Source organism: Emydura macquarii, unplaced genomic scaffold (genome assembly GCF_026122565.2).
Source record: "Emydura macquarii macquarii isolate MOO-44397 ecotype Brisbane River unplaced genomic scaffold, CSIRO-AGI_Emac_v2 contig_968, whole genome shotgun sequence".
Taxonomy (NCBI): Eukaryota; Metazoa; Chordata; order Testudines; family Chelidae; genus Emydura; species Emydura macquarii.
The window spans coordinates 2,067,692-2,085,218 of record NW_027131105.1 but is presented as its reverse complement, the minus strand read 5'-3'; the positions used below and the strand labels follow the sequence as shown (position 1 = coordinate 2,085,218).

Below are 17,527 nucleotides of genomic sequence, written 5' to 3'. Positions count from 1 at the left end.
ATGTTTCAACTGTTCCTAGAATCCACCTTAAAAATCAATGTCCACTGTCAACCTAGAAATTTCACATGCATCTCTTTGCCCCAAATTTAGATAGAAAAAACATCATGGCACCATCTTGCTATGACCAATTTTAAAAGTGTACATGGATCACTTGTTTTTACTCTTTGATGTATTGACCCCTTGTCTGTGTGAAATGAGCAGTTATCACAGTTCAGCTTTTAGTGGCCAGGTATCTATAGAACAAAATGCCAGCATATTTTGCACTAATTGGCCATTTCAGCAGATAAGGCAAGGAATTAGTGGGAAATAACTAATAAGGTCTATCTTAGAGGGGGCTTCTCCAGTTTGAGTTGAAACAAATTGGTGTATCATTTTGATAAAGCTTACTTTACTGCCACCAGCTCTGTATTATCAGGTGGGTAAATGGCGGTTCTCGTTATGGGCTCCCAGTCAAAGCTCTTCACAAGCAGTATATTCATTTCATACTTTTTATAATACCAAATGGAATTTTCTTTTTAAAAAGATTTGACTGCTGATATTTCACTATGGCATTAAAAAAGGGCAAAAGGCCTCTGGCCTTGAATAGCTAAATGGATTTGTAGGTTGGTTTTGGAAGCTTTTATCCAGTGTCTGTTAAAGTGATTTAATGTTCCTGGACCAAAAGAAAAGCTGCTTCTCTGAAGAGCCAGACCTTAGCTGGTGCAAAGTGGTGTACTTCCATAGGATCTATCCCCAAATCTCTAAGGCAGCCCCCTAGACTTGATGCCTTTATGCAGTAGGCCTCTAATCTTTATAACTGTCTCTTCTTTTCTTTCTCATAGTCATTTTTTTTAATCATGGTTAATTTTACTTAAAATCATGAGTTTGTGTTATGAATATTGTATAAGCAGAAAGAAAAATTTTCCTACATGTAAATTGGGGTTCCAGTAGTTTCAGTAATGTGGGTAGCCTCCTATGCTATCCTTTTCATGATCGTATTAACTTTATTTTTTGGTATTGGGTTTTTCTTTGGGTGGGGGGGAAGGAGAGCAGGTAAAGTTATCTAATATTTTCTGAGTCTGCAGAAGATACAGTTCTTCTTTGAGTGTTTGCTCATGTCCATTCCACTATAGGTGTGTGCACACCTCCATGCAGATCCTGTAGGGCCGGCTCTGGCGCCCCCCTGGGACCCCGTGCACATGTCGCGGTATATGAGGCACTGCCGGCCCTACGCCCCCTCAGTTCCTTCTTTCCGCCCGTGATGGTTGCTGGAACTAGCCTTGCTCTCAGCAAGTACTATTCCCCTTCTTTGAACTTGTTTGTTATTCTAAGTAGTTTAGTTAGTTAAGTAGTTGTTAAGTGTTGTTAAAAAGAGTAGTTAGAGATAAGGCAAGTCCCTGTTGGGACTTAGAGCAACCAGGCTATGCCCCGGTCACCGGGATTCAAGCCGTGTGCCTCCTGCGGGAAGGCCTTCCCACTCAGCGACCCCCACAACCACTGCCTTAAGTGCTTGGGGGAGGCACACAGAAAAGAAATGTGCAAGATCTGCAGGTCTTTTAAACTGAGGACTCAGAAGGACCGAGAGATCCGGTTAAAAGCCCTGCTGATGGAGGCAGTGCTCTGCCCAGCGTCCGAGCCGGCCCACTCAACCTCGGCACTGAGCGTGACCTCGGTGCATAGCGCACTGCCGGCACTGGCCTCAACTTGGCACCGTGCAACATCACCGGTGCCGAAGAGGAAGAAGCAGTGGGTGGAGCCCGCACACTCCCCTGCGCCGTCGGTATGGGCAAGGTTGAGTATGGAGATGCACCGGACCCAGCCTATTGAGCCTTCTCCGGTGTCTGCATCTCTGATCAGGGAGCCTCCCCCGACTCCTGGGAGTGGGAGAGTGCCCCTGCCGAAGCCATCGACACTGGAGGCTTTTCAGGTGGCAAGAGCCTTGTTGGCCTTGCCTACGCCACCTCCGCCCCCTCTCTGCCAAGGGAGAAGGGGCTGGTGTCACAGCGAAAACCCGCATTGGGTCCCCCTGAAGGGCGATGGAGATCCCCGGTACGGGGAGGAGGATCTCTCGCCGGACAGCCACTGAGGGTAGAGCAGAGACACTCCTCCAGATCGGCATCATCGAGTCGGGCTGCTTCGACTCAGGACTCGGAGTCTCCCTCTCAGCACCGACGTCGATCCCCTGCATCAGAGGCAGCGCAGGCCAGGAGGTGGCACCAGTCGAGGTCTGCCAGGCGGTGCTTGGACAGCTCCTGTCCAAGTTCCCCGGTACCAAGGAATTCGCCTGTGCCCACACGGCGCAGAACCCGGTCGCCGTCGGAGGACCCGGCACCGAGGAGTTCGCCTGCACCGAGGTGGCACAGAACCCGGTCGCCATCAGAGGATCTGGCACTGTGCAGTCCATGACGCAGAACCCGGTTCCCAGAGTCCTGCTCAGCACCGAGGAGCTTGGAGCGGCGCCAACCTCAGTCACCGAAAAGGTCTGTAGGGCCACACGGCAAGCGGCACCGGAAGTCATCAGTACCAAGACGATGCTCTGGTACCTCTAGCTCTTTGGAGCGCACCTCTGTTCGTCAGCACTATTCGCGGCGACGGAGGCAGTCCTTGTCATCCTCCAGGTCGGAAGCATCGAGAGGGCAGTCCCCGGCAAGGAAGGACGCCCGAGACCGAGGATGTGCATGGCACCGCCGGTCCAGTGACGTGGGCCTGTTCCAGGATGTGCAGCAGTCGATTCAGGACCTCCCTTTTGATGGGTCAGCCTTATTCTCCGACCAGACACATGCGAAGCTGCACGGTCTGAAGGACTCCAGGGCCATGCTTCACTCCCTGGGCCTGTACACGCCCCAGGCTTCCAGGCGTCAGTCACGACCCCAGGCACAGCAGCAGCCAGTGCCTCCACCCAGGTCTTTTCAACCCTATAGGAATAGGGGGCTTAGAAGGAGAAATCAGCCCCCCGCTCATCCTCAGCTCCCCCGCAGGCGCTCCCCAGGAGGTTGGGCAACCAAAGGAGACAATTTTGATAGTGCGCCCGAGGGTGGCGCCCCGATTGCTCTACTGGATCCGCCCTGCCCTTTCCTGAACAGGTTAATGCCCTTCTATCCCGAGTGGGCAAAGATCACTTCAGACTGTTGGGTCCTTGGGATAGTCTCAGGGGACTATGCCCTACAGCTTACATCTTACCCCCCCCCCCCAACAATCTTCCCTCTCCATCCCTCTTCAGGGACACCTCTCACGAGCAACTCCTCTTGCAGGAGGTGCACACCCTCCTCAATGTAGGAGCGGTGGAAATGGTCCCTCAAGGCAGAAGGGGGGAGGGGTTCTATTCGAGGTACTTACTCATCCCTAAGGCGAAGGGGGGGGTCTGAGACCCATATTAGACCTACGTCCTCTCAACAAATATGTCAAACGACTCAAGTTTTGCATGTCTTCCCTAGCCTCCATAATCCCTTCCCTGGATCTAGGATACTGGTATGCTGCCCTTGACCTCAAGGACGCATACTTTCACATGTCTATCCTCCCCAGCCACAGGCATTTCCTTCATTTCACGGTGGCATGCAAGGTGTTCCTCCATTTCCTGACAAAGAGAGTGGTACAGGCGCTGACTGACAACACCGCAGCCATGTTCTACATAAACAGGCAGGGGGGAGTGCATTCCTTGGCCCTCCCGGGAGTGAGGAACGATGAGGCGGATCACCTCAGCAGGTCATTTCTACCCTGCCACGACTGGTCATTGCACCCAAAGATGGTGGCTATGATCTTCCAGAAGTGGGGTGTTTCCCAACTGGACCTATTTGCGTCTTTCTGGAACACGAAGTGCCCAAGGTTCTGCTTGCTCTGGGGTTGCGAGACTGGGTTGATTTCCGACGCATTCCTCATCGACTGGATGGGGATCCTCATGTATGCGTTCCCCCCCATTCCGCTCCTGCCCAAGGTCCTGCTGAAAATAAAGAAAGACAGGGCAGACGTTATACTCATCGCTCCAGCCTGGCTGAGACAGCACTGGTTCAGCATGCTGCTGGACCTCTCGATCGCCCCATCCCTGGACCTCCCGAGGCGACACGACCTTCTCTCCGAGGATCATGGTCGCCTGTTGCACCCGGTTCTGGACACCCTGCACCTCACGGCCTGGAGGCTCTGTGTCTGACGGAGGGAGAGAGAGTCTGCTCAGTGCCGGTCAAACAAGTCCTGCTTGGCAGCAGGAAACCTTCTACACAGGTCGTGTATCGGGCTAAGTGGAAACAGTTTACCTCTTGGGCGGAGTCCCAGGGCATTCCGCCTAGCCTCTCACCTGTACAGGTGATCCTGGAGTATCTGCTCCAGCTAAAGCTCCAGGGTCTGGTGCTGGCCTCACTGAAGGTTCACCTCGCGGCCATTTCGGCCTTCCATCAGCTGCTAGAGGGGAGATCTGTTTTCCCATCCCATGTCAGTCAAGTTCTCGAGGGGGTGGAGAGACTTTATCCGCAGGTCCGTGACCTGGTGCCTCCTTGGGATCTCAACCTGGTCCTCTCGAGACTCACAGGGCCCCTCTTTGAACCCATGGCTTCATGCCCTCTGCTCATGCTTTCATGGAAGGTAGCCTTCCTGGTGGCCATTACCTCAGCTAGGAGGGTCTCTGAGATTAGGGCCTTGACCTCGGAGCCCCCTTATACAATATTCTATAAGGATAAGGTGCAGTTGAGGCCGCATCCAGCCTTCCTGCCCAAAGTGGTTTCCCAATTTCATTGTATTCAAAATATTTTTCTCCCCATGTTTTTTCCCAAACTGCACGGCTCGGAGGAGGAGAGGAGATGGCATTCGCTGGACATGAGATGAGCCCTGGCCACCTTCTCCGAGCGTACAAAGTCGTTCCGGAAATCGACGCAGCTCTTCATCGCAGTTGCTGACTGGATGAAAGGCTCACCTGTCTCCATCCAGCGCATCTCCTCATGGATTACATCTCGCATTAAGTTCTGCTACGAGCAGGCAAGGGTGCTGCTTGCGGGAATCATCACAGTGCACTCAACCAGAGCTCAAGCCTTGTCTACGGCCTTCCTGGAGAGAGTGCCACTGCAGGACATGTGCAAAGCTGCTACCTGGTCGTCGGTGCACACCTTCACATCCCACTACGCCATCATTCAGCAGGCGAGAGAGAACGCGGGATTCGGCAGTGCCGTGCTGAGGGCAGATCACCAGTAACTCTGACCCACCGCCAACATATTGCTTGTTAGTCACCTATAGTGGAATGGACATGAGCAAGCACTCGAAAAAGCAAACAAGGTTACTTACCAGTAACTGATGTTGTTCGAGATGTGTTGCTCATGTCCATTCCACAACCCACCCCCCGTCTCCGCTGCCGGAGTTGGCAGAAAGAAGGGACTCGGGGTGTAGGGCCAGCAGTGCCCCATATACCGCGGTGTGTGCATGGAGCTCCAGGGGTGCCGGAGCTAGTCCTACGGGATCTGCTAAGGGGAAAAAAGTTCCAGGAACCGTGCATGGAGGCATGCACTCACCTATAGTGGAATGGACATGAGCAACACATCTCGAAGAACATCAGTTACTGGTAAGTAACCTCATTTGTCTAGTGATTGGGAGAAGTCTTACTTTTTTGATCGGTTCTTTGTTTTCCTGGCTTAGCAACTGCTGGAATGGAAATGCAGCGTGGAAACCCAGTTCGCTAGTAGGGAAAATTTCCTGTCATAGATTTTTTTTTCTTTGATGTTATGAAATTAGAAGTTCAGGGAGATCCGGAATTCTGAAGTGTGATTCAAGAATATAGCTCTTAAATATTTTTCTTCTGATGAAATAGTGTGTTTTGGAGTAGGGGAGGGATTGTTTTACAAGTTTGTCCTCCGTGGGAAACTGCATAAGCTACTTCTTTAGTTTCAAATGAAAAGAGCCAGCAAACCTGATTTAAGAGATTGTGAGATGGAAGTTTTTGAGAATACTCCATTTTGATGAAATATATATATTTCTCTAATTTGTCTAACACGTAGTTGGACATCAAATGTGTAATAGTGTAATGTAGCAGAGCATTGGGACTGAATGCTGGGTTATTTGGTAATGTTATTTTCAGTTAAAAATAACTTGAGGAAAGGGTTATGGTTGTATGATCATCGTTGGCTAAAAATAGCAGGGTCACCTTGTTCTTTTAAATTGATTTCACTTGCATTAAGAAAAGCAATATCCTTTAGCTCATCCGGAAAGCTGCAAACCATTCATTTTTACAGGTGTCCATTGTGTCATAATTCCTTAGAAAATAGAGAAGGCGATGAAACTACTGGAGCTGTGAAAGTATTACATTACAAATTGTGGACATCTGCTGGGTAACAGCGCTGGAAAGCATAACATATTGTTTATGCTGTGAGCAGGACTTTGTCATTTAAAATGCAAGCAATAATATATGACTGCCTAAGCAACAGATTTATAGCAGGAAATACTTTCTATTGAATATGTTTGTCAGAAAAATAGCTTCATACTTTCCATTTTTGTGGGATCTGAAAATGTGCAGAGCTAAATTCGGAGGTGTTGTGTAAAGGAGTGTTAATGACATATAATTAAATTATTGTGAAGGATTCAGAGTCTAATAGAGTCAAAGCTAGTGTAATGTATATGTAGAGAAGTTGGAAGGAGTTGTAAATTAAAGTAGGGGATTGCCCCTTCTTTGATTTACATCTTCTCCCAGCTTTGTATTAATTGCATTTACTGTTGCTCTCCTCTTACTGTCCTTCATCTTCTAATTTGAACCATCTTAGATGCCTCTTACTTTTTCCAATAGTTCATCTGAAATAAAAATCTCGGATTTAGATACGTTAAGATTTTTTTTAAAAGTGTTTTCAGAAGAGACAGCTCTCTCGTCGATAGCACAAGGTATTTGTCTTCAGTTTAGCATCTGGTGCTGATGGTCATTCTAGACTTTTGCTTATGATGTGTCAACTTCCATGGTGTGTCTGAAGCTTCTTAAATGCTTTGATTGGAAAGTCTAGCTTCTGGAAAGATCAGAGAGAAGGGTCAACCTAGTATGGATGAGTATTGCAAAAATGCAGTTTGAGAAATTTTTTTTTTAATGCCTCTTCACTATGAAGATCTATTTCAAAGCCAGTACACCATTAAAAATGAAACAACTCTATGGGTTTTACAACATGACTACATTTATTTTAAAACTACAGCAATCCACTTTCTAACTCAGCCAGTCTAATGTGACTTGTGAACATATGAGGTTTTGGGAAAAACTCAAATGCATATGGGAATGAAGGAAATGAAATAAGTGGCTTTGCGTTTATATTTCTCCCTAGAAAACCTGAAAAAGGAGTCCAGTATCTAATTGAGAGAGGTTTCGTGCCAGACACTCCAGTTGGTGTCGCCCATTTTCTTCTGCAAAGGAAAGGACTCAGCAGACAGATGATTGGAGAGTTTTTGGGCAATCGACAGAAGCAGTTCAACCGAGATGTATTGGAGTGAGTATTTCATGAAGGGATGGGATGGAGCCCTTAAGTTTTCACATGTGCCCTGTGGGACACTTAAATGGGCAGATGCTCACTGAATATTTTGTGCATGGAATAAAAATGTTTTCAAAGAAAAACTTGTCCGATTGTGAGGATTAACAAAGAACATGCAAAAATAAATACTCTTCCTTATTTTCCAGCAATGCTAACATTTCTCAACAAAACTGATCAAGTAGAATGCCTATAAGGATTTATATACACAATAGTAATTCACGTTTATTCTAAATTTATATTGTAATTTCACTGGGAAAGGACTATGTCTCTTAATTCTGAGACCTTTTTCCTTCTTCAAGCTCTGAAATAATTTACTGTGTGAAATTAAAAAAAAATTATGTGCTATGTAAGACTTCTTCAGTAAAGGAACATGAAAATCATTACTATTTCATAACAAGTAGCTTATCTAATAGATACACAGGGACTTCTTATACTGACACTTGTCTAATCAGGGTGTATGAGAACCAGTCTCTTGCTAAGGGTTAGATAAAAACCTGTTTCAAAAGGAAAGCAAAAGTGAAGCAGCAAGCTACATTCATCAACAGCTTGGTTACGGTTATTCAAATACTGTCCGTTAAGGATGGAGGTTGCTTTTGTTTATTTTAAGTGATTTGATATTTCATTTAGTAGTGACTTTCTTTTCAAGACCTGTATGGAAGACACACTCACTAATAAAGCTGATTACATCTTGGCCCAGATTTATTGACTGGTGAACATGTGATCTACATGAAGAATTACCACTTACTGCACAAACAGCCAGTTAGATGTGTAATAGGCTATGTAACTGTGTTGGGTACATGGGGGGAAATACCCTTTTCCCAGTGTAAAAAGACAAAACAAAAATTCTAGCTATGCAGTTTTGACCAAGACAACAGCAAAAATTGCTGAGGTTTGTATAGAAGTAGCCCTTATTAAGGACTGAATGCCTTTCTTGGCATTAGGGCATGTGAGGGATTTTTAAGTTGGAAAACTATTGGAAAATCACTTTCTGAGCCTCGGCAGCAGAGGCCTAATTCAACCCCCATGGAAAATCTGCTCTTGACTTTACTGAAGGTGGATCACGCTACAGGAGCTCCACTCAGCATTGCTAACTCACTAACCTTATATGATTTTATCAAAAGTGTCATGATAGCTGGTGTTTCTCTTAAAACCAAGCTCCAGGAGCCATGTGATTACATGAGAACCTGCAGGAGCTTGAAATGTGACCCCTGAAATCACAAAAACCAGAAAGCAAAGTAAAAGAACCCCAAATGTAGTATTTTTTAAATCTCCTATGATTTCTAATCCATTTGCATATTTTTTTGAGATCTGACTCATGATTTTGGTAAGCATGGGGTTGGCTGTGCTGCTGCTTTGTGATATTGTTTGCCTAAACACTGAAGTGGATCCATGAGGATCCACACATCCACTTGTGTTGTAGAATACCACGTGCTATGGGCAGATTTCTCTGCATGAATTCTTCCAGCTGCCTATGAAGGTGTCATTCATGTCATCAGCTAACCCCAGAACCTGGGACTGTAGGCATGGGCCAGTTGTGCCTAATGTTAATCGCTTGCTAACTCCTTCCTACCATTCCTCCCTCTACGAATCATGCACTCCAAAGCGAAAATGGGATCATTTAATTGTGAGCATCTATCACAGGCAGTTTGTTTTTTATTAAAAAGTAGAAAGTAAATGCACCCTGGCACAATTTAAGGCACCCAAATGAAGGAAATGAAAATAAGGTTCCCACACCAACTTTTCACTAGGCCTTGTTTTAAATATGTGGTATTTTTTTCAGACTAGTAGCTTGATCTGTTTCTGTGTGTTGTGAATTGTGTACAAGATGTGCAAAGCTATTGCTGTTAGAACCTTTGTGTATCAACTGTGCAAGCTGAACAGTGTATTAGTAGAGTTTATTTGCATTTATTACACACATCATAGATCTTTGCTTCCAGGGGTCTTTTGTTTGTAAACTGTCTGGTTCAGGAGCTGCATCTTTACTGTATAAACAGCAGGAGAAGGTAATTGACTAAGAACTCTGGATTCTACACAAAGGTATGCAGTGAAGTTTAGTGACTTGCCCTACTGCATCAAGCACCAAAGAAGGGGGCAGAATTCACTTCAGTAGTTCAGCCAATCAGGCTATTCAGCAGTAAGGTTGGCTGGCCCATTCTAACCATTTGCAATCATTCCCTGGATCTGTCCCATGGTTAGACTGGGGTGAAGATTTTCCAAGGCAGGTGTATTATCTAATGATCAAGGCAAACTATGGTGAGCAAGGAAGAAGCTGGATTCTAACATAAAATGAGTCATTGATTCACTGTGTGATCTTGGGCAAATCATTTAACCTCATTGTGCCTCAGGCAACCTAGCAGAAAATTGGGTAAGAATTTTGTTGATAGCCAGATGGCGGATCTGTAATGAGACTTCTTGGATGAGTAAATTGCTCAAAAACAAACAAAGAGAAAAAAGGGACATCAACCTGCCTATGACCTCTGGACAGTATTTTTGCTGCAGTTAATCAGTTCTAAAAATAACCTGCCCCAGCCATGTTAAAAAAAAATAAAATTGTTCTGAGGAAACCCAGGGTAGCCTAATTGACTCTTATATAGCACTGTGAGCCTTGGCTACAAAAAAGCACAACAGTTTTAACCAAGCTGACCTGATAATAGGGATATTCACAAATTCTTTGTTGCGCTACAGCAATATGGTGACTATTTTTGTGTCTTAAAAATCATACTTAAAACCAGATTCCATTCCCCGTGTTACTAATAATAGCTTCAGGTAGTAAAAATGGAAATAATTTTAAACATGTAATTATTTTTCATGATTGATGCTTTTATTTTGTGTGGTTGGAACTATATTTAATTTGTCATCAGGTACACTTTCTGGTTCTCAGGCAGGAGCATAGATATGCAGATGTCGCATGGGAATGTTTAATTGTTTAAAAACTTCTTCACAGTGCAATTTTGAAAACATCCAGGAAAACCATCTAAATTTCAGACTCTGGGCCAGATCATTGCCACTCCAGATGCTTTGTGGTTCTCCATGATGGGCTGTCTGGGGATTCCCCTACTGTAAGGGTATCCCTGGGTGGCCTAATGGCTTTATGCTAGACCCTTTGTCAGGGTATAGGGTTTGTCCAGGGGCATGGCTAGAGCTCTGCTGTACTGCAATGATTCCTGGCTGCTAGAAAAACTTGTGGTGGCCATAAAGCCACCTTTCTCTCCTGCCTCTCCAGCATGTGCCTGTTGCCATGCCATACCAACACAGCTGTGGATCTGGCTTTCTATCTACCTATCCACTTTCTTTTAACAAATGGGAAATATTTGTAGGTTTGTATTAAAAAACCAAATGTCTAGCAGTATAGGTGAATAACTTGTGTGGCAAAGCACCTCAGCCTTGCCAGGTGACGGTTGTCTCCTGTGGTGAGACAGACCTGGGGTAAATCTGACGCACCCTGCATGAGTCCTTTGTTTCTCCTCTCAGCATCTCTTTGCTAGTATGTTCGGGGTGGACCTTGGTTTAGGGCCATGGAATGCCCCTCTGCCCCAAGGGGGGAGGGGAGGGTGAGTTGGTAAGTGTATATCACCCAGACCCCAGAGAGTACCTTTCCCTGGTTCCTCCGTTGGAGTTGTAGACATGGTGGTGTCACCCTGGGGTCAGAGCGGTATCAGCCTTTCCCCCCCAAGCTGGTGCCTGGGTTTTTTCTTTTGCCGCTCCCCTCCTGGGGAGGGGCGCTATCTCCAATTCTGGGGAAGTGTCTCCTCCTACAGCCGCAGCCTTCTGGCAGCTTGTCTCTGTCTAGCAGAGGCAGGGTTTTAATAGGCCTGGAGTAGCCTTTGATTGGGCTCAGGTGTTTCTAATCAACCTGCAGTAACCTGCAGGGAAAAGGGCCTTTAGCATTCTAGGGCTGACATACTGGCCCACAAGTACCCTTCTGTAGCCCTCTGGCCTGACTTTATCACACTTGATGCAACCTCCATAAAAAACAGCATCCAAGTGATGTGGAAAACATGATGTTGTGTATCGCAACCCTCTCCTTTCAGTTAATTCCCTTACAGAATTCTTTGTAAAGCTCAAAGACCATTGTGCTTTCTCTAGCAGTGCAGTAGAGAGCTAAACATCAGACAGTTATGGTGTTATACTGATGGGAACAGCAACTGAGTGGGATGTTCCTTTGTACCCTCCTTTCTCCACTTGGCATAAGATATTGCAAAGAAACACCAGGCAGAGAATAGGCACCACGAAGAAGCCATACTCAATGGCGTGTCATCCTGCCCCACACACATCCCACAGAAACTTAAGATGTAGAGTAAAGATCACAGAAAGCTAATGCTGATTGAAGTTAATGCTTGCAGATATGGACTCTAGCCACTGGCGGCATAGCTACTGTCCCTGTAGCTGATGAGAGAATGTTGGAAGGGACAAAATAGAGAGCTTCCCATTATATTGCTGGCCAAGGATATTTGGAGATCCAGATACACCTAATATCTTCACTTCTCACTTTGACTCTTCCCCAGCTGGTCCACATACTTGCTGTTCCACTCCTTGAGAGAGAGAGAGAGAGTTCTTCAGTGTTGAAGAGACAGTGATGTTCCAAACCTCTAGAATTTACAATAGTGATTCTTTTGTGTTTGTGGAATCAATCTTGTCCTTACAGGGATGGACTAGGAAGAGTTCCCAGGTCTTTTATTTTGCTCCTTGCAGTTTTGCACAGAAGGAAAGCATGTGGGCTGGAGTCATTAAAACACTTTGGAATTAATTTATGGTAGCACAGTGCTTCGTTCTGCAAGAGAAATGGGTATGCTAGTTTATCACTGTACACCAATATGTTTAATAAAAAAGCCTTTTAACCTGGATCATATTTTCTTATTGAAGCAACTGCTTTACTGTGCTATAACTTGCAGTGATTCGTGTTTGGTTATTAAAACCTAAAAGCCAAGTTAGAAGAAAAGGAACCCACGACTCTTTGATTTGAAAGTAGCTTTTAAACAAGGTGTTAGAATGACAGTTTGATCAGTGATCATCCTGTTTTAATAGTTCTCAGTATGGTCTATCCCAAGCAAGAAGGTATTTGTCTTACTCAGCATGTGCTAACTGAAGGATGGGGTGAATGATCGGGAGATGAGATTTATTGCAAAAAATTGAGATGTCCCATAAAAATATCATGCAAAGCCAGAACATTTGCACTGCTCTTAAGAAAATTCTTGAAGCCACAGCCACTTGGCACAGGATATCCTATTTGCTGCAGCTATTTATGAGTCAATATTTTAATCAGCAAAAAATCTTTTATTATTATTATTATTAGGACTGCATGGTGATAATTCACTGATTTGAGAGCACAAAACAGATAATGATTCATGGCAATGTGCAGTTTTTTACATTGATCAGTGTTCATCATGTCAGCAGCTCTGCAATAAAGAAAAACATGGTTTGCTTACACCTTCTCCTTTTTCCTAATTGATATATTCCTTACAATTCTCCTCTTAATGCTTTCATGGACAATTATTGCAACAGGGCTGGACTTTCTGAGACATATTTGTGGCTTTTGTATTTTGCTATAAATGGGGGAATGCTGAAGACTGGCTTGGTTTTTCTCTATATAACTTATTTTTAATAATGTATTGTGGAGGGGGAAAAGAGCAAATGAGAATGTGTTTTTATTCTAGCTGTGTTGTGGATGAGATGGACTTCTCAGCAATGGAACTGGATGAAGCACTCAGGAAATTTCAAGCTCATATCCGTGTTCAAGGAGAAGCTCAGAAAGTAGAACGACTCATTGAAGCCTTTAGGTATGGAACTGAAATATGTTACTCAGCTGTAAGAGCACCCGATGCCATCCAGCTGTTAAATGTGAGACAGAAAGATTGGGTAGAGTTAGGCTATTCCCTGGTTTATTAAGCTGCCTTTGAGAACAATGGGGTTTTTATGCATTTACATGACTGTAAATGTTTACTCTACTTTATATGTTAAATATAGAATTAGGAAGTTTTATTTGCTATTCCAGAGGGGTAGCCATGTTAGTCTGTTTTTAGCAAAACAGCGAGAGTTCTGTGACACCTTTAAAGACTAACAAATTTATTTGGGCATAAGCTTTCATGAGCAGAAACCCACTTCTGACGAAGGTTTCTGCCACGAAAGCTTATACCCAAATAAATTTGTTAGTCTTTAAGGTGCCACAGAACTCTCATTTATTTGCTGTTGTTGTTAATGCATATTATTAGTATATTTATTATTTTAATATGCATTTATATAATATACTTGTGCTTCTAAAGTGAAAAATTCCTTCCAAAATCAATTTGACTGGTAAGATTTAAAAAAAAAAAAAAAAAAAAAAATCTGTTCCCAGAAATTTATTGTCGTCATTTAGGAGCTTTATTTTCTGTACATGGAGGCATTGAACTTTATTTACATTTTACAGTATCTCTGTGTACTTTTCTAACTTTCTGTTAAGCAGTTTAGCACAGTGGGGCAAAGAACATTAAAGAATATTCATGTTGGCTTTAATAAATTATTGTGGAAGGAAAAAATGTAAAACGTCTAAAATATAAATTGTAAAAATCCTGGCCAGATCCTTAGCTGTTGTAAGCAGTGTAGCTCTATTAAAGTCAGTGGAGTATTGAAGTTAATGAAGCTACCCCAACTGAGGATCTAGCCCAGCTAATGAGTTTATTGGTTGTAAAATGGAAAACTTAAGCCAGAGAAATACTATAGAAAACTAAATGTGTATGAAACATAAATGATACCAAACTCTGCCTCTTGAATGTAACAATTCATTGATTTTGGTTTTAGTCACAGAGCATTTCTTAAGACTGGCCAACTTCCCCCCCCCTTTTTTTTTTTTTTACAGCCAGCGATACTGTATCTGCAATCCAGGCGTTGTGAGACAGTTCCGAAATCCTGATACCATCTTCATCCTAGCTTTTGCAATCATATTGTTAAACACAGACATGTATAGCCCAAATGTGAAACCAGAACGCAAGATGAAGCTTGAAGATTTTGTTAAGAATCTAAGGGGTGAGAAAACTTTTAGTGATAGTCAGCAAGGTTAGAAAATATATGGAGCCTAGTTCTGATTTACTTACATTGCTTTTATACTGGTGTGAATGTATTGACTTCAGCAATGTTATCCCTAAGATAATGTGAAAGCAGAATCATCCATATTCCATCCTCATTATAAAGCACTTCTGTTCAGTCTCTAGTTCCCAACTCCCTTGAGATATGTTATAAATATCCTTTACATTGTATTCACATTTCTGTAATGTGCCGATTTCCTGGATATAATTGACACTTGGCAGGCTGACACCCTTTGTGTAGGTCAGATAGCAGCTCATAAAGTCTGTAATTTTACATACATGAATGACAATGAATTACGTACATGAATGAGGATGAATAAAACTTCATATAGATCAAATATAGTAAAGTTGTCCAACAAGTGAAAGGCAGTACAAAAAATCAGTAGTGTTACTGGATGATGTAGTCAGTGGTTGTGAAAGGGGGAATACAGTGTGTAGACAAGGCTCGTAACTACATTGTAAGCCCACTAATGACTTCTATACTCATACCTTCTGTGAAGTCTGTAGTTTGTGTTTCTGCCTCATTGATGAGTCCATCACCAAGGACACTGGTCCTTGATGCTGACAGAATTGCAGAAGTAGGACCTTTTGCAGCATTCTCCAAAATCTTGAATTTAATTTTTAAAAGGAAGTTTCTTTCACTAGCTAGTTTCTTTTCAAGATAAACTTTTCAGTCTGTTGCCAATCAGACAAGTTAGTCTTCTGTGAACCAAAGACACTCCTACTCATATTAAAGGGGTGTTAATATGGAAGCTGCATATCCAGGAAAATTATCCATGTTCTCAGAGATGCAAATTAACAATTTTGTTTGCAAGACTCCCTCCCTATCAAATGTTACTTTAGACAACTTACACTGTGAACACATAAATATGTATAAGGTCTGGAAAATAATCAGTGTGCCATGCTGAAGGCCTTCTCAATTAAACAGAGGCTTTAAACCCCATGGAAAAAGTCAGTTGTAAGGGCCGTGTAAAAGTCAAGTGGGAAGGAAATTGAAATCCAACTAACTAAATTGCATTTCAGTTCTGTACTTGTGTGGATATGGAATCCGCATTCGATGACTTGAAGAGTGATTGCCAATCAAGAGACTTAATCTGTCCTCCAGCTCTTGGCACTTCAAAACTCACAGTCAGATCCCCACATCTTTCTGCTCTTCTGCTTTCCTGGTTCACCAAATCTATATCCCATGCCTTCCCATATTATATGCTGGTTCCTCCTCCAACCTGCAGAATCTTACCCTGTTCTCCAGAGTGTGGCCTGTTGGAAAGAAGAGCAACATTATTTTAAAATACATTTTGATTCCCTCCAACTTTGTTTGCAAACCTAGCTCCAGTTTGTGTTTCTGCCTCATTGACTAGTCCTTTCAATGCTGTCCTAAACTAGCTCTCTGCCACTGACAGAGAACCTGACTGTGCCTCATAGACACAGGCCCAGATGGGGGATGGTGTGAAGGGAGTTGCACCCCCTACCCAGGCCTGAGGCTGGACTCAGGAGGAGTGGACACATTGCAGCATGTATATGGGGAATGTATCCCATGGGCTCAGCATCCACCCCACCATCATGGCCAGTTCTGTCGGGGTGCTTGACCTCCTCCCTACCCCACACCCTTTCAGGATGTTTATGCCCAGGGGGCACTAAGGGGGATTGTGACCATCTCTGGTCCGTGCACAAAGGGCACAATAAAGGGAAGACTGCTTATGCTTACCCTTCCCCACTTCAACTCCTGTGCAAGGGTCAGGCACCATCTAATCCATGGTGTTTCTTCTGATTGGTAGCATTCGATTGTGGCAGATGGTGGGCTCAGTAGCAGAACAAAAACAGGAGCAACACTGCAGTAAGCGTGAAGATACTGGTTGTTTAAAAAAAATATATATATCCACCTTTTGCTCATGGCACAGAGTAGTGGGCTGCATAGGCAGGAAGAGGGAAGTGGAGTTCATTTGTGGCCACTGACCAGACTTATGTCTACATAATTCAGACAGATGTCAGTCTTCTGTTAATATCTACAGATACAGTTGGTGTATCTTGATGCTGATTAAGTGATGGATACTGAGGCATCCTGGAAATTAAGATCTTGAAAATGAAGGTGTCCTTTGTCCATTTTGTTCTGAGTAAATGAGTATCACGCACCATCCCTGGCAGATATTTTAGTGTAGGCTGCAAGCTAAACAAGGTTAAATTAGTATTGTAATTTTATTTTAATCCACAAAAGAATAAGGTTAGGAAATGGCCTGATTCTCATACATGTTATAGTCATTTGACAGTCATGTTTTTATTGTTATATCAGACCTAGAGGGTTCTAAAGGCTCCCTCTTACTGAATCCCTATTTATGTTTATAGATATTTTTTGTCGTAGAGAACAGTCTACTAGGCTATATTTTCCCCAACTTTTAATTAATGGGTCTCCAGCTGTGGTCTGTGGAGCATTTGCAAATGCTCACATGGTGCAGCTCCCCCTTGCTTTAAGCTGCTAAGAAATGATTAAATACTATCAGACTACTTCTCTATGTAATCAATAGCTGTATCCACAGGGATGTTGTATGTTTGCAAATGGGAGAGAGGGTGATCACGAATGGGAGAGGAGATATCCATTAAGACGTGGTTCAGCCTGTGTTAAAAAGTTTGCAGACCCCTGCTTTAAATCATTCACCAGATTTGATGTGCAAAAGATGTATTTGGATTCTGTCCGTGAAAGTTAGGAATTCAAGAGCAGCTTCCAGGATTCTATAGCAGTCGTTAGAATACTTACAATAATTATTCAGTACTAAAAATTAAAACAGCATGATGACAAGGCTCTGATGTGAAATAGTATAAAATACTCTTCTAGAGTGAACTTCATTCTTTTAAAATTAATATTAAAACCAATGATTAGCTAGAATTATTTTTAATAAGCACACTTGTATGATAGGTGTCTAACGTCATCTCGGACTGGGTAAGTTATTAATTAAGGTAGAAAATCTAGCAAATGAGTTCGGTGAAAGAGAATAATGTGTATTATTAAACTGGTTTGTA

At 43.4% G+C, this 17,527-nt stretch overlaps 1 protein-coding gene across 11 annotated transcripts in view; it reads left to right on the top strand.

The window, feature by feature from the left end:
• IQSEC1 (IQ motif and Sec7 domain ArfGEF 1) overlaps positions 1-17,527 on the top strand; it is a 218,301-nt gene that overhangs the window by 169,882 nt on the left and 30,892 nt on the right. For all 11 annotated transcript variants that reach the window (XM_067543784.1, XM_067543786.1, XM_067543785.1 and 8 more), the window contains 3 exons: positions 7,251-7,412; positions 13,109-13,231; positions 14,290-14,456. In XM_067543784.1, coding sequence (XP_067399885.1) covers positions 7,251-7,412; positions 13,109-13,231; positions 14,290-14,456 — 452 coding nt within the window. The remainder of the gene's footprint in view (positions 1-7,250; positions 7,413-13,108; positions 13,232-14,289; positions 14,457-17,527) is intronic.